This window comes from Postia placenta (genome assembly GCF_002117355.1).
Source record: "Postia placenta MAD-698-R-SB12 unplaced genomic scaffold POSPLAscaffold_14, whole genome shotgun sequence".
NCBI lineage: Eukaryota > Fungi > Basidiomycota > Agaricomycetes > Polyporales > Adustoporiaceae > Rhodonia > Rhodonia placenta.
In genome coordinates, this window is record NW_020169845.1 from 65,949 (window position 1) to 82,696 (window position 16,748).

General features: G+C 52.9%; 5 protein-coding genes across 5 annotated transcripts; 2 read left to right on the forward strand and 3 right to left on the reverse strand.

The window, feature by feature from the left end:
* Nucleotides 1-2,113: 2,113 nt before the first annotated feature.
* Nucleotides 2,114-4,142, reverse strand: POSPLADRAFT_1153199 (hypothetical protein; the record flags this gene model as incomplete). The annotated part of the gene is made up of 7 exons (XM_024486724.1): nt 2,114-2,451; nt 2,511-2,602; nt 2,641-2,807; nt 2,864-3,146; nt 3,195-3,338; nt 3,412-4,026; nt 4,081-4,142. 7 exons carry the CDS (start codon nt 4,140-4,142, stop codon nt 2,114-2,116), a joined length of 1,701 nt encoding a protein of 566 aa, XP_024335239.1.
* Nucleotides 4,143-6,297: 2,155 nt separating this feature from the next.
* Nucleotides 6,298-7,980, forward strand: POSPLADRAFT_1036144 (hypothetical protein; the record flags this gene model as incomplete). The annotated part of the gene is made up of 6 exons (XM_024477129.1): nt 6,298-6,351; nt 6,411-6,585; nt 6,762-6,919; nt 6,971-7,500; nt 7,557-7,911; nt 7,972-7,980. 6 exons carry the CDS (start codon nt 6,298-6,300, stop codon nt 7,978-7,980), a joined length of 1,281 nt encoding a protein of 426 aa, XP_024335240.1.
* A 146-nt stretch (nt 7,981-8,126) lies between these two features.
* Nucleotides 8,127-10,186, reverse strand: POSPLADRAFT_1049281 (hypothetical protein; the record flags this gene model as incomplete). The annotated part of the gene is made up of 10 exons (XM_024479701.1): nt 8,127-8,351; nt 8,402-8,467; nt 8,523-8,750; nt 8,804-8,985; nt 9,043-9,103; nt 9,155-9,263; nt 9,340-9,562; nt 9,631-9,725; nt 9,781-10,077; nt 10,137-10,186. The coding sequence occupies 10 exons, from the start codon at nt 10,184-10,186 to the stop codon at nt 8,127-8,129; spliced, it is 1,536 nt and encodes a 511-aa protein (XP_024335241.1).
* Nucleotides 10,187-11,500: 1,314 nt separating this feature from the next.
* On the reverse strand, nt 11,501-13,513 carry POSPLADRAFT_1152424 (hypothetical protein; the record flags this gene model as incomplete). Its single annotated transcript, XM_024486653.1, has 8 exons — nt 11,501-11,838; nt 11,890-11,963; nt 12,018-12,184; nt 12,241-12,523; nt 12,571-12,632; nt 12,720-12,729; nt 12,779-13,393; nt 13,452-13,513. The coding sequence occupies 8 exons, from the start codon at nt 13,511-13,513 to the stop codon at nt 11,501-11,503; spliced, it is 1,611 nt and encodes a 536-aa protein (XP_024335242.1).
* A 1,858-nt stretch (nt 13,514-15,371) lies between these two features.
* Nucleotides 15,372-16,716, forward strand: POSPLADRAFT_1049283 (hypothetical protein; the record flags this gene model as incomplete). Its single annotated transcript, XM_024479702.1, has 5 exons — nt 15,372-15,476; nt 15,541-15,668; nt 15,709-15,779; nt 16,320-16,420; nt 16,633-16,716. 5 exons carry the CDS (start codon nt 15,372-15,374, stop codon nt 16,714-16,716), a joined length of 489 nt encoding a protein of 162 aa, XP_024335243.1.
* Between the last annotated feature and the right edge of the window lie 32 nt (nt 16,717-16,748).

Consider the following 16,748-nt stretch of genomic DNA (forward strand, 5'->3'; position numbering starts at 1 on the left):
AGTCGCTAATAGGGCATGTGCTAGAACGTTCCAGCGTTCGCCGCCGCGACGCCGCGACAGGAACTTAGGAAGGACCGCCCGACTGACTTAACATATATAGTACCTCATGTACGCGACCGAGATTTGCAACTGCATAGTCGCTAAAGTCGATCAATGGTCCGAGCATAGTTGGGACGGTGCCGGTGTGTACACACCTTCACGCCATTAATTTACTTTGAGCGGGTATTGCTGTCTATCCTAGTACATCGTCATCGTGAGCATAACCCCGTCGAGGTCTGTAAGAGCCTGTCGGATATAACACTGCATATCGGTCTTCATCATCAAAATAGCACGATGTGCTGAACGCTCTGAGATCAGCTGAAGCGATGTGCACCCCGGATGATGTGGCAATGTAGTACACAGACTAGTATGATCAAAGGTCAAGGTCGACTCACCCATAAGCAGCAATCTTGGCGTAATGATCAGCAACGCAGCAGATATCATTGTCATACGCCCTGTCAATTGCGAAGACCATGCGTATGGCGGGGCGGAGCAGTACGTTAAGCCTGAAAAATGAGTGACTGAAGGTCGCATACACGCGTGAGGTCTTACAACTCGTGCTGATGCAAGCTGACTACAGTTTTCGCAATGATGTGCGCAGGCCAAGGAGGCAAGTGTCTATTGACTTAATGGTGGCTCTGGCATGAGATGCTACCATGTACACTGCGGATACGATACTTGATTTCATCATGAGTAGGCCGAAGATCTCGTTATATCGGCTAATAGTATAGAACAAATATTGAATGACTTGGGCTTCAAATGTCTCCAGCACTCATTGAGTCTCCGGATGCACCCTTGTGACAAAAGTTGAGACAAGTCCCTCGAGGCTTAACCCCCATGCCTTGCTACACTTTGCGCTCGCTAATCCCTAGTGGAAAATAGCCTCTCAAATGCCGAAGTATTTCGCTAAATATACGCAGAGCCTAAGGGGGTCTCTCGTGCGGGAACAAGAGCAACCTTTAGATTGGAGCATTGTGACACCGTCTAATGCGTTACAATGTGACGGGCAAAAGTGCGACACGTCAGTGTATCTCGCACTACCTCCTCCAGTCTTATCCCTTTCATAAAGTTGGTATGGCGTATATCAACCAGCAATGGCTTTTCGGCCAGTTGCCCAGGCTTATGGCACAGCCGGTGGGCACTTGGGGTATCTCATATGATGTTTACACACATCCCTCGGAGGATCCTGTTCCTTATGAATGGCAGTCGCACCGCTGTATGTGCTATTTCTCCATGCTCATTCACAGGCCACCATCCTTGTTCATTCGATGACAACGATTTACAGCAAATACCTACCGCGAATTGCTCAAAGTGTTGCGAGCCAATGGCTTTGTACACCACCAGTATTCTGACCAACGCCAAGACAATATCACGGCTCTATTCACATTCCTGACAATGCTTCGTCTTGTGATCATCCTCCCCCTTGACAAGTTACCGACGACAATCAAAGGTAAGGAGTACTGATTTATTCTGACTATGTTTTACCCGCTGATCGAGCGATTGATATCGTAGGGCTGAAAATGCATTACATCGATGATATGGCTCTGTTTGACGTGACCGACGAGGTCAGGTTAGGGGGCAATGTTTCTCCACGGTTGAGTGGCCCGGCGCCGAGAAGGCTGGTTCACAACCTGGTTGGAGCAGGTCATTTGCTACTTCAGCCACCTGGACCTGTACCACAAGAACACCCTGGTGTCCCACCACGACATACTCGACACAATGCTGCTTCTAGGAATGTCAACAATTATGTAATGTAAAATGAATTCCTTTACTGCACCAGGGTGGACCAATCTCGTCCAAGTCTGTTGGTTGATACTGGGTTGTCTAGCATACATGTCAAGGATGTGCCGCAGGTTGTCTCCCGTGTCGCACCATTCTCTATCAGGCTAAAAAGTCCTCATTCCTTCGTTCGTCAAGTTGTCTGCTGGTGAAGAAGATGTACAGACAATGATGCACAGCCTTTCATGTAAGGAGCGATCTGCCTACAAACTTGAGATAAGTGGGTGGTTTGTTGCCCATACTTCCCCATGCTTGACCGCACTTTGGCTGGCAGTAATAGAGATACCACGTTTATTCAGCCGAAAATGAAACTGCCAGTCCCTACCGACGTGAACGTGATCACGCTCCCCTCCAGCGTCGCCCCACTGTGTAGCACCTCCACCACCGGCGCTGTCTTCAGCCCGGGCACCGTCGCAAGGTCGAACATCTCATTTGCATAATTCAGGTTCGTCGCAAGCACGAGAGTCTTCTCGCCGACAGTCCACAAGCCGATATCGATCTGGTTGGAAAATACGTGCTGGAACACCGCAGCATCATTCAGAATATACTCTTTCAACGTCGCAGAGGACTGCGCGAGCACCGATGCGTACTCCCAGATGTCGTCCGTGGTCGGTGCGGCCCAGGCGATGACACCTGAGGACGACGAACAAAGTCAGCACCCGCCACGGGAAAGCGGCGGGCGACCACCTTACCTGTGCCGCCGTGGTTGATGGCGAGCGCGCTCTGCAACACAAACTCCGGTCCGGTAGGCCACCCCGTCCAATATCTTGCATCCCATGCTGAGCTTGCCGCTTCGATATGCATGATGACACGACAACTCACTCTTCATCACCGAATGCTTGAGGGACGGCCCAGACGGTCTTGGATCTGTCCCACCCGTTCACCCACAGCCTATACGCGAAGTGGTCCATGCGCTCGCTGATGTCCTCAAACACACCCTTGCAGTCGTCGCAGCCGCAATCGCCGAAGTCCGGCGTGCACGGCGTGTGCTAAACTCACGATCATTCGCCGTGTTGGTCCCGCAAAGCATGGCAGGATCACTCACCCATTCGCTGGAGAACGTGGCGTTGTTCGAGATCATGTACGTGTCCTGCATCACGATGTCTGCGCCGGCCGTGTAGTTGCTCCAGTAATAGTCGTAGCAGTTCAGGCACAGCGACACGGGGTGGTACCCGTCGAGCTCGTAGATGAGGTCGTACGCGTGGGCGGCCGCGTCCAGCGGGTCGGATGAGCCGTCTGGCTCGTCGCCCGTGTACCACAGGAGCAGCGCGGGGCTGTTCTTCACCAAGTTTACCTGCGCCGTAAGTTCGGTGTCGTTCATGTACGCCCTACGGCGCGTCAGGCGCGTGAACTTGAGCGAGTCCCAGCGCACTCACCATCGCATGTCATACATTAGATACATGCCTACTTCCTCTATGCGCGCGATGACTTCCTGCAGCTGCGTCAGATTTCCGAACGTCGGGATCGGGTGTATCTGGTCTGTCATGTCAGTGCCGCGCTCAGCAAGCGCCGTCGGGTACCTCACGCACGATGTTGAATCTAGGACAACGGTCAGAGGGGAGGGAGCACAGAACGGCTCGACTCTTTGCTCACCCTTTCTCTTGTGCCTCGTTGATCAGAGACAGGTTCGCGGCGATGTAGTTAGTAAAGCCCGTGAAGAATCCGACCGGCAGGACTGTCTCATAGTCGCCGCCATTGCCCGTAGCAGGCTTCGCGAGCAGCGCACCCGTACGCGCGTCCATCTTTACGACAGAGCTGCCGTCCGTGGGCGAGGGCACATACGCCAGTTCCGTTGACGCGGTGAATGTCTCCAGCCCATTGTGTGCTGCATATGTCGCAGAGCACGTCACATCATATATCCCCTTCTTCGGCGCAAGCTCGAGGAGGGAGAAGGACAGCTCATATTTCGTCACGTTCAGTGGGACAATGCCTGTAGAAAGCCGCTTGCCTTCCGCCTCAATGATCACAGAGAGCACACCCAGTGGGCCCTCTTCCGGAATGCCCACGGGAGCTGTGCCCGCGATCTCGGAGTAGACGATGGGTGTGTCAATGAGGATCGCTGCGGACGTGAACGCGTCTTCTGGCAAGTATGGCTTGATGACAGGCGCGCAGCGGAATGCTAGCAGTGGCGAGAACGACGTCGCGGGTATGGGGAACTGCCCACCTGGCGGCACGATTGGCGAGCCTTCCATGTAGTTCTTGCCGCACCTGTAGATCAATGTCAGGCCGTCCGTTTAGAAATAATTTACGCTATGGGCATACCATGTCTGCGCCAACGCGGCCCCCGCTGAGGCGAATACAGCGATGAGCCCAAGACGAAGCATATCGTACACCAGGCTACCTCATTATGGACCCCATATGGTAGGACATATATACACAACTTGAGGTTTCAGAAAAAGGAAATGAGGATTTGAATCGGGGAAACAAGACCCGAGGCTTGTCGAATGGTGCAGCATGGTCTCAGGCGTCGTGATGACCCTGAAGCCGAGCAGCACCTTCGATGTCTGGTTGGGTGACAGCAATGGCCCAGGATCGCGCCCTCACCGTGGCATTCTAGTGTCTGCCCTGCGTGCTGGCTGGTTGTATGCAACGATATTCATCTCACGCAACAACTTGCTGATTCAGATATATGAAGCTGCGTTCAATACGCTCATTTATGTGATCTAGCATTGACTGGACTAGGCCACACAAAAGCGAAATCGGAAGGAAGCATGAGTGGTGGAAACGTAATAAGTCAAAGCACAACCTTATATCAAGCCGTTATGTTGTCTGATAAGGGCTTGCCCTAAAGCAGACCATTTGACTTCCACAATTCGGACGAGTGTCACTTGCATGTTACCTCATGCGCATACATTCGGACTGTGCACATTGTTACGGCACATCCCAAGGCTAGGTGTATAGGCATTTGCAACGACTGAGATGTGATCACGATAATCAGGGGCCCTTCTCCTTGCATTCGAATGTGACTCGTGACTGAGTATTAGCCATGCCTATGCTCGCCTCCACTTTGATACTCTGTTTCCATATGATGAGCCCAGTTCAGTCATTCCCATCTGAATTACACATTGCTGATGTCGAATTTGTGATGCTTTGATTGCTATGCATAGCCTCGCGCGTTCGTTCATTGAGCGGTCGTGTACTGACAGCTTATCAGCGTTGGACTCGCCGGTAGCTGTCCATGACAGGGAGGTACGTACAACGGTATCTAGACGGGTGCCATAATAAATTCATCTGCTAGTGGCTCCGAGACGCATGGTGCAAGTAGCGAAGGTCCAGTGTATAATGTCAAGCCCACCCATTTCATTCCCAATGTGAAACATCATTGAACTCTATCTTACGTGATTCTGCATCAAGCTTGAGGGTCCCTGGGTTTCTTGCGCCACTATGATCTGAGTACGCTGGAAGGTCTCCCCGCTACGGTGCATGAGAGCTAGTACTCTTGGCAATTGGTAGTTGTATAGGTAAGATGCAGTGAGTACCTTCACCGACCCTCTGTGATGCGAGGGCGCTTTTGTACGGTTCGTATTGGTATACTGAATAATTCTACCAACGCGATGTTACCGGGGCTCGTATTTGCCGTGTTGTGTCTCTGAAACAGGATAAGTCCGACAGAACTGGACCGTGCAAACACGTTCTACCTCAGGCAGATAGCTACGAGCCAACAATGCTTCTTGTGTTTGGGGACCCGCCAGATACAATGTTCAGGTCTGACATCGCTTTGCAGTTTGGCGTCGGACTCATACAGAAAAGACGGTGCGCGTGAATGAGCAGGAAGATGCGTGCACGAGTAGCCATCACCTCTGTCTACACGCTAATTATTGTGGTCACGAATCGACTATGACGTGGTTGGCGTGCGATGTGTTTGGACTGTTGAAATCATGCTCACTTCATTTATGCTGTAGCGTGTACGTCCAGGGCGCAAGCCAGCATGGGCTCACCGACTTAAGTTGCTGCTGATCTGTCGTCGGCAATGTGGCCCAAGATTGCCTGGATACGCTCGCGCCCGTACCGAGATTGTCGCATTTTGCCTTTTTGGGAGAGACTTCTACCTGATATAGCCAGATGGCGCTGAGGATCGAACTTCCAAGTCGACACTCCCCTGTCTTTCTCAAGGCGATGCGTCGTCCGTGTATTCCTCGCAGCTAATGGCTTGCAAATCTCTCTGGTCAATCGGGGTGTCTCTTTGCAAACCGAATTGCGCACGATGCACGATGCACGTGACGTCAACGGACGATGCAGCATTCAGGCCGGGATGCGCTTTCTGGTATGACTTTCCACACAAAATGGAAGACATCGTAGGTCTCCGACAACCATGGATCCTTACGCAAGTTGTGGTGTGCATCAGATGTATGTGCGGCTCGAGTGCCAAACGCCCTGCCCTAAAGCGATGCGATGCACGTGGAGATGGACTGACTCCATTTTTCATGTTATCGTTAAAGACATCTTCACTTTAATCCTTGTCCCTCATCTCCTTGCAAAATGACCTCCGTTGGCACCCTTTGGACAATTCCCCAGCAGGATTACGGACGCAGGGTGCGAGCTCTCGCTTCGATTTTCAATCTCGTGCTAGCCAATATGAACATAAACCACAGATCCGTGCGATCGTAGCGTTCGCCGGCCTCTCCATCGACCTGCCCGAAACATACGTGCACTTCGAAACGAACAAAACCCCTGCGTTCCTCGCCAAGTTCCCCCACGGCAAGATTCCCGCGTTAGAGACTACGGATGGCTTCAAGCTGTTCGAGACGCAGGCCATCGCCCGTTACAGTGAGTATCCGACGTCCGGACGTGCTGGTTTTACAGGACGAGAATATATCACATCAGTTATCCCTGTCTTAACCTCTCTTGGAGGCCGTGTCGAGCATCCATTCATTGATCTGATTTTTCACCATTTTGCTTCATTAGCCGCTTGAGCGCGAACTTCATTGACACTGCTTTCTCAGTTGCTTCGCTAGCCCCCAACACTACTCTCTTAGGCTCCAACATCAAGGAGGCTGCTCTGGTTGACCAGTGGTCCGCCTTTACCGACAGCGAGCTCAATGCGCCTGGGCGCATCATTTTCCAGCTTCTCATTGGCGCGATCACACCCTACACCAAGCCAGTATGTCATCAGGCCGAGCGTACAACAAGGGTCATCTGATATCTTGCGTAGGTTCACACCACCATGGTTGAGCGCCTGGAGCGTGCACTCAATACCGTGGAGAAGCACCTGGCGACGCGGACGTTCCTCGCAACGGAGCGCATCACCGTCGCTGACATTACGCTTGCGTCCGTTGTCCAGCGCCAGTGCTCGTTCGTGATCGACGCGCCCTTGCGCGCGAAACTCCCCAACCTCCTGCGACACTACGAGACCATCGTCAACCACCCGTCGTTGAAGGCAGTCTTCGGCGAGACCGAGTTCTGCGAGAAGGCGCGGCAGTACACTCCCCCCGCGAAGGAGAAGAAGGAGCCCAAGCCCGCAGCAAAGCCCGCAGCAGCACCCGCACCTAAGGCTGAGAAGAAACCCAAGGCAAAGGAGGTGGACGACGAGGAGGACGACATCCTCGTGCCGGAGGAGCCCAAGGCGAAGAACCCGCTTGACTCATTGCCCAAGTCTACCTTCAACTTGGAGGACTGGAAGCGCGCGTACTCCAACAAGGAGACGCGTGGCGCTGGCGGAGCGCTTGAGTGGTTCTACGAGCAGTGCGTTCTATGCAATGTGTATTTATTGATCTAGCACGCTAATGGCGAACGCGCAGCTTCGACGCGGAGGGCTTCTCCGCGTGGCGCGTGGACTTCAAGTACAACAACGAGCTCACGCAGACATTCATGTCGTCAAACCAGATTGGTGGTTTCTTCAACCGTCTGGAGGCATCTCGCAAATACCTGTTCGGTTCGGTCGGTGTTCTCGGGCAGACCAACGACTCGATCATCAGTGGTGCCCTCATCCTACGCGGGCAGGACGTCAAGGGCGTTGTCGACGTCGCGCCTGACTGGGAGTCGTATGAGTACGTAAAGCTCGACCTGAGCAACGCCGAACAGAAGGCGTTCTTCGAGGCTGCGCTCGCCTGGGATCTTGAGATCGACGGCAAGAAGTGGGTGGATGGCAAGAACGTAAGCTCGCATCGCTCTACTATTGATCAATGACGGTGCTGATGAATGATCCTCGCACAGTTCAAGTAGACTTTTTTTCCTGCATTTTCTGTCTGATTCTGGTTTGCCTACATTCTGTGCTGTCTTTGTTGTGCTACCATCATCGGGGGACGTGTTGTGCTGTTGCAGTAGATCACAATGCAAAAAGAATATAAAAGTGTATCATACATCGATGTCTATTCTTCACTCAGTCTGTTGATCCTATCGCTGAACCACCGCACGAGAGCGCTTGCGCCAGCCGCAATTAAGAATGAGCCATCGAACAGCGCGCCGAATAGTTGATACTCAGGCAATGTTGAGAATAGGTTCACTGAGTCCTCGTTTGCGCCTGTGTCTGGTCGCACTGGTGGTGGCGGGAACGATGTGCGCAGCTGAACAAGCGTCGACAGCAGGTAGATACCCTATACCACAGGTGAACAACGTCAGCAGTCAGATGATAGCGGAAACTTACCATCAGCTGCGCGAGGATAAGCAGCATGAGCGACGCGCCCAAATTACGACTCGTCACACGCAGGACCTATGCTCGCAGACACAGCTGAGCAAAGGCTGACTACAACACGCGGTGCACTTACTCTCGCCACGCCGCGTAGCACAAGGCGCAAACTGCTCAGGATGATCACGCCGACCAACGCGAGGCTGATCTGCCGAGAGATGACAGCTACGTCTTCCGGTGGGATGTGCACGGACGGGAGGAGCCCAACGAGGTACGCGAGCCCCATGCTGATCATGTCCGCGCCTGCCTTGGCCGCCTCTTCTGGGTCTGACGACCGGCGCGAGGGAAGCAGGAGATTCAGGATGGACTGTCAGCACTTTTGAGAGATCGTTCAAGGCTGGGGGAACGTGAACAACGCACGTTGATGATGCGGTATGCGCAATATAGGGCGAAGAGGCGGCCGCCCCAGTTGAACGCCTTGCCGGCGAGCGTCCGCGCGAACTTGGCGTCTGCCTGACGCTGCTTGAGTTGCTCGAGGTTGCGGGACATTTGGTACTCAAGCGCTTCGAGTCCGCTGAGTTCCTGCCGCACCGAGGAGAGCTCTGTGGTAGGATGGATGACGTCGAGTTATATGCGCGTCAGCGGAAGCAAGGACTTACGAGGGTCTCCACTGAAGCTGGGCATCATCTTGGAGAACCAGCTGGCATCCGGGTCGGGTTGCTGGGGAGTACGAGTCGACGACTGTGCGTCCTGACGGGAGAAATAGCATACCTGAGCGGCTTCTAGCTTCTGCACGTCCGCGCGGCGCTGTAAAAGATCATGTTGTATCCGGCGAAGTCCGTCGTCTGCTATCCGTACGTCTTCTTCCGTGGGGAATGGTCTACAAAATCACGGCGCATTAGTCTGGGAGGTACATCGAATAAGGAAGTGTCGACGACTTATTGGTACCGTAGAACACGGGGAAAAAAGTCCACGCCGTATTGATAGCACCGAAACCAGACAGGGCGCCCAAAATAATTGTCCCCAACACGGTCAGGCGCGACAGAGCTGTTACTACGATATTGGCCGATGGTAGTGCGGATGGCAGGGGAATATATGATAGGAAAAATAGGAACAAGCCGACGGGTACCATATTGAGGCATACGCGCAGGGCGGATGGACGTTGTCGCATATGCATTCCTATGCAAGGTTAGTCTCGTGTATCGGTACGCAAAATAAGGCTGGCTTACCAGGTCCTCTGGATGAACTGTCACTCAAGACGAGGCTATATGACAACGGTATCAGAGCTAAGATGGCTGCTAATAGCAGGGATAGCGAGATATTCCAGTTGAGAAGTCGTGCGCTGAAATGAGTGGTCAATGCCTTCGCCCGCGATCCGTTTGAAGGTTTACGCGAACCGGACGTGGAATATATCTATTGCTTGGCACATTAGGAGCAGAAACATGGTGCAGCTCTCTGAGAAGCACAAAGAGAACATAGCCCTTGAGATTGTTGAATGGAACGGCCGTTTTGCTACTACTACTGCATCACGTCTCGTCGACGGAGTCGTTGTGGACGTCGGCAGTGTATCGAGCTCAACGCCTGTGTCATCCAGTGGGATTCCGGTGTCGTTTGACGAGTGCGCTGAGAGGTCCTGGAGATCGTGATAGAGATTACGTAGCAGGTACTTTCTGCACGCAAAGAAGAGACATAATCTAGCATATATGCAGATTGTTAGCCATATTTTCTACTGCAGGCGTAGAAGGTAAGCAACCTTGATCCAGTCAAGAGCGCTGTCTCGAGCGCCACTGTGCTCCCTGACATGCTTGCCACCGATGGATGTAACGGTCAAAGCTCTAACTCCACGCCAAACATGCGTTTTGTGGATTTGGTCGAACACGCAGTCGAGCGCAGCCGCTGTGCACTGGCAGCAGGTTTCGGGTCGCGGAGATTGTAAATCTAGATGGACGCTGGCTCGGAGTAGCACAAGTTGGACAATAGCCGCTCGGGAGGTGATCTTAGTCCAATCTCAGAAAGACTATCCAAGTTCTCAGTGGCTGGTCTCAAAAGCAGAATATGAAATCAAGTACAAGAAATGAACATATAGTAGCTACATGGCCATTTGAGACTCCAGATTTATTCTATCAAGTCTAGCATCATCGTCATCCTTCCAGCCATCCGGGCTAATATCAGAAAACCTTTCGCCATGATCATGATTAAACAGAGTATCACGAAGCCAAGCACGACGTAAAGTAGATCCAGGTAACAAAAGAAAATTCTTAAGTTCATTTTGCTTTTTCCAAAGAAATTCCAAAACAATCACGATTTGTAAAGGGGTAAGCCATTTCTCAGCCTCCACCGTTGCTGCTGCCTCGTCAAATTCATCTGGCAAGGTAGCAGGTGTTGATGGCCCAGGATTAACTCGTAGATTTATCATAGCAAGAATAGTTTGAGTTAGTTCGTCCAGCCGACAAGGGAGCCGATCATCTCTGTAGCGTTTTTTAGAAGCATGCGAGATGGGAGAATTGGCTTTGTGCTTCCGACCAGCCAGAGAGATTGAGTCAGAAGGTGCAAGAGACTGTGAGTATGTAGTGATGGCAGAGCATGGACGAGAGGATGGAACTGGAGAAGGTGAGGGAGCAGAAGCTGGCTGAGAACTTCGACAAGTTTGTCTTCTTTTACCGTGGTCCACCGGGCTCCTGTGGATCTTAAAGCCTCCTGACATTGCGAAGTTGTCTGATTCTAGGCTTCCGAGTTGCCGCTCTCGCCGTTTTGCAAGGTCTGAGAGCGAGTCTGAACCATAGCGCTAGTATCAAAGGAGCACGGTGCGGGGCAGCGAAAATGACACCGAGCTGTGATGGGAGACGTCAGCCCGGCGTGAGCCGTTAGCCGCCCGGTGTGATGTTTGCTTTTGGACGCGCTCTAAGCATCTTCTCCGATACAACAAAATTCAACTCAGCTGTTCACAGAGATCCGACATGGATATCGGAACCAACAAACATCTTTCCCACATTGCCATTGCGCTGCTCCAGAACTGCAATTTTGATCCATTGAGAACAGAGAGGTTCGCTATACCAATGTTCGTGCATATCTGCCGATTGTCAAATATACATTACCAAACTATGCGCGTCCAAGATTTTAACCCAAGATGAATCCACCAGTCCCTACCGACGTGAACGTGATCACGTTCCCCTCCAGTGTCGCGCCGCTGTTAAGCACCTCCACCACCGGCGCCGTCTTCAGCCCGGGCACCGTCGCAAGGTCGAACGTCTCGTTTGCATAGTTCAGATTCGTCGCGAGCACGAGCGTCTTCTCGCCGACGGTCCACAGTCCGATATCGATCTGGTTGGAGAATACGTGCTGGAATGTCGCGGCGCTGCTCATAATGTACTCTTTGAGCGTCGACGACGACTGCGCGAGCATCGACCCGTACTCCCAGATGTCGTCCGTGGTCGGTGCATCCCAGGATACAACGCCTGCGCCGTGTTAGAATACACGCAGATTGCGAGGGACTGAATCAGACTCACCCATGCCACCGTGGTTGATGCCGAGCACACTTTGCACGACGAATTCCTGTCCCGTGGGCGTGCGCGGCCAGTACCTTTTGAAGTCGCTTCAGATGATCTCCTACTATATCCAGCATGGCAGCACTTACTCAGCCCCACCGAAGCCCTGAGGCACCGTCCATACTGCCTTCGTCCTGTCCCAGCCGTTGACCCACAGGCGGTAGGCGAACAGATCCATGCGATCACTGATGTCCTCAAAGACACCCTTGCAGTCGTCACATCCGCAGCAGCCATAGTCTACGGTACATGGTGTGTGCTGTTGTCCTGTTGTGTCAACTCATTGCCATCACAAATGGTCCTAAATACACTGACCCACTCAACGGAGAACGTGACGTTGTTCGAGATCATGTACGTATCCTGCAGCACGATGTCCGCCCCGGCCGTGTAGTTGCTCCAGTAATAGTCGTAGCAGTTGAGGCACAGCGACACAGGATGGTACCCATCGAGCTCGTAGATGAGGTCGTACGTGTGGGCGGTCGCATTCAGCGGATCGGACGTGCCGTCCGGCTCATCGCCTGTGTACCACAGCAGTAGTGCAGGGCTGTTCTTCACCAAGTTTACCTGCTCCGTAACCGAGGTGTCGTTCATATATGTCCTGCGACGCGTTGAGTATAGGAAGGGGGCATATCGTGGCACACCTACCATCGCATGTCGTACATCAGGTACATACCGACTTCTTCCATGCGCGTGATAACTTCTTGCAGCTGCGTAAGGTTGTCATATACAGGAATGGGGTGGATCTACTCCGAGGTCAGATGGAGGCTGCCATCCACGGCATCCGCCGCACGCACAATAGTATAACTAACAACATGTCAATACAGGCACACATACCTTCGACCGGTCGACTCACCCTTTCTCCTTTGCTTCGTTGATCGTGGATAGGTTCGCTGCGAGATAGTCGGCGAACGCAGTATAGAATCCAACAGGCATCACAGTCTCGTATGCACCACCCTTGCCCGTCGCAGGTTTAGCGAGTAACGCACCCGTACGCGCATCCAATTTTACAACGGAGCTGCCGTCCGTGGGTGAGGGCGCATACGCCAGTTCCGCCGACGCGGTGAACGTCTCCACTCCGCTCAGCGTCGCATAGGTCGCAGAGCACGTCACATCATATGTCCCCTTCTTCGGCTCGAGCGCGAGGAGGGAGAACGGCAGCTCAAACTTCGTCGCGTTCAGAGGAACAATGCCCGTGGAGAGTAGCTTGCCTTCCGACTCAATGCTTACAGAGAGCACACCCAGTGGGCCCTCTTCCGGAATACCCACAGGAGCTGTGCCTGCGATCTCGGAGTAGACGATGGGCGTGTCAATGAGGATCGCCGTAGGCGTAAGCGCATCCTCTGGCAAGTATGGCTTGATGGCAGGCGCGCAGCGGAATGCTAGCAGCGGCGAGGACGACGTCGCTGGTATGGGAAACTGCCCGCCTGGCGGCACGATTGGCGAGCCCTCCATATAGTTCTTGCCACACCTGCGTGGGAGCGACTGACGTGAGGCATCTCCTGCGCAACACCTTGCTATACACGTACCATGTCTGCGCCAACGCGCCGCCCATCGAGGCGACCACAACGGCGAACCCAAGACGAGTCATGTTGCGTGAAGGAGCTGGAAGACCGCACCGTGCGACGGACCGCCGACGAGTTCGCATACGGCGATATAAATATGCTTATTTCAAAGGTCATGCATGATAGGCCAAGGGGATCAATCCCGGTGCATGTGGGGGCAGCGTACGGCATGGGCACAGGCGTCGTGATAGCCCTGATCCGAATCGTTTTCGATAGCTGTGATAGCGGTCATGCAGAATCATTCCGTTGGTATAGCATAGTTCGAATTCAATTGGCGGGATCAAAGTTGAGCGACTGGTTTATTGGGTCTACTTTCCGTTCGAAAGTTATATAGTACCCGCAGCAACTAGTCCGTAGCGAACACCGAGTCTGTATCATTGTCGTGATAGATCGTATCGAGAGCAAGGATGGAAGTGTATATCAGGGATGTGAATATCGGGTGAATCTCAGCCATGGGGTGTGGAAGCTTGCCCTAAACTGCCGGCATTGTAAACTTTGAACGTTTGAACCTTGCGTCCGAATCAACAAATGTCTACTCTGGTGTCCCTTCACAATCGTCTTACTATCTGAAACATCCTGTCAGCTGAAAATGCTTACGGTGCAGTTGACAGAAATGTTAGAAGTAGCCTCGAGGGCGAAGACATGATGTGATCCGTGGATGCGACCCCACATGCCCAATCAGGCGACGACGTTGGTGAGTACATTTTCCAAATCGTCCTTACGCCGGTGTTTGCGTATGATGAGTCTAATTGCATTCAGTTATCCCTGTCTGAATCACATACTATGTGCATGTCGATATTGTATTGCTCTGATTTATTTCCATTGCATTGAATTGTGGTCACCGTTTGTTGAATGATCAGTGCTAATTGCTCTACGCAGGTCAATCGTCGGGGTTTCAAAATATAGCCTCGAGCTCCTAGCTACATTGGCGTGCATTACTGTGAATTCAAATGCAAAGGTACGTACGGTCATGCCGAGATACTAGTCGGCATGAGCCAGTCGCTAGCTGGTGGAGGCGCATGGTGCGCCTCCTTCGATTCAGGGGCTCCGTGTCAGTACCTAGCAACATGTTCACCTACGTAGTGCCTTTGATGGATAACGCGACTGCCGACGGCCCTCCGTCGCAGTCCAATATTTTCCTTGCATTATCTTGACACCCTCGGAGTGGATGCGGCAAATGATCATTCACTGCTATCTGCCGCTTCGCGGTCTCGAGTACGGAATCAGTAGCGGGTGTGTTGAAGCTTGCAGAAAATTGTTATATATAACCACTTGGAGGACTCTCGATGACGCATCGTTCGTGTCTGTCCAACACCATGAACACCCGGTCATGGCGTGGCAAGCAGCATTCTAAGACACTGAGCAATGTTGTCGATATTGGTCGATATCGGACATTTCGCTGCACTCATCATGGCCGCCACCATTAGTGCGTTCTTGCCAACTTCCTTCCGCCGATCGCGAAGGGGGTCGATAGTCTGTACACCTACCTTATGGGTGTCCCTCATGCCTTATGACACTGTGCTCACGGCCGCGGCTAGATATTGCAAGGTATATATGTACAACTTGTTGAGTCGCTGCAATTCAAGCGTGGGTCCATGTCTCATTATTCACTCCGATATACATTTGGGTTGACAGAGGAATCACAGGGAAAGATCAGACGGGACATATAGCACTCCCCTGGATTGAGTCCACCTATCTCTTCCGCCCTTCGAAGCGTCTCATTCGGTATTTATGAATGGTACAGAACAGTCACTTTGAAGGCAGTCCATGCTGAAATCTGCCACCGATGCTCTGACGTCATATTAGTTCATGACGGTCGTCGTCGCGCAGTTAGAGGGTACTTCTGAGCGGCCAGTGGGAATCATACTCTTACGATGAGTCCACATGGTCTCGCGTAGAGTCGCATCATTTGGCAGGCTGGGCAGGCTCCGTCCTACGAACGTATACGCTCACCGAGCTCGTATACCTGGGATTTGGAGCGTATCAGGGGTGCGTTGGGGACCGTCAGTACACCGTCTCGATGTCGACAATGAATGCTGACCACAACCGACAGGAACTGGACAAATCATCTGATGGGGTCTTCATATCGACTATCCCAGCCCTCCCACCTTCTACGTTAGTCTACGAGAACCATGCACCGGGGATTCGCTTCGCTTGCACACCTTCTGTCATCCGCCCTGTGTTTTTTGCCGGATGTCGCTGCACGAAACGTTTCCGCGAGGCGAGCTATCGCACCCATTCCGGATGCTGTACCAGGGTGCTCTGATATCATCATCACGCCCAATGATAGAGGTCCCGCCCCTCCGGTGCGCCCTTGCCTCTTTCTGCCTCCTTCCCCCGCCGGGCCAGCACGCCGAGCCCCGGTGCCTCGAGGTAGTATACACGCTGACCGTTCGTGTCCTGCCTGATACGAGGGCGCTGATCACAGGGGGATCGGGTCCTGACGCACGACCGTCAGCCGAGGATCCTCACGCCAGTAATAGCACGTTGGCGCGTCATCCTGTATGGACTACGGATGTAGGTGTCATCGCCCGTAGGCTATCTTACTCGCTGATGCTGATGGGAGTTCAATCAACAGTGGGATGTCTAGGAAGTTGTCGCGAGCAAATCACACGTACAACGATACATCAAGTGCGGCGAACGTACCCCATTCCCGAAAGTGGATGGCTCGCTCGCAATATTCTGATGCGCCGATCTCCGTGGTGGTATTATGGGCAGCGTTCGCACTAGTACTTCGGCCGTGACGCATGCCGCGCACGTTGAACGAAATCCCTTCGATTGTGGGACTGATGGGCCTCTGGGCATCGGGGCAATTATGCAATCTTACTACAGCCGGGATACTGCTACCAGCTTCGGGCTTCCCCAGCGCCATCATGACGCAAGCCTCGTCGTTGCGTGCATCGCAAACTCCCATGCTAGGCGGGCTGCATGAGGTACGTCTGTCACGAGAGCTCCTCGCAGGCTGAGGCAATGCAATGCGCGCAGACACGCGAGCACTGTATGGCGAGCAACGTATGGACGATCTGCGCAGCGTTGAGCGCAACAGCGGGATGAGATTCGCCGAGATGAATTATGACCGCGTGCACGAATTGGTGAGATCGTCCATGTACACAAGACGAACCGCTCAACCTACCTGCCGTACCAGACGCATTTGAAGTTGATCATTCTCGAGGGCCGTCGGACTCGTGCGCACAATGAGGTAGTTCGGTACATATGGCATAAAGCATAGATTGGTTACGTATGAATACAGAAGCACGTAGG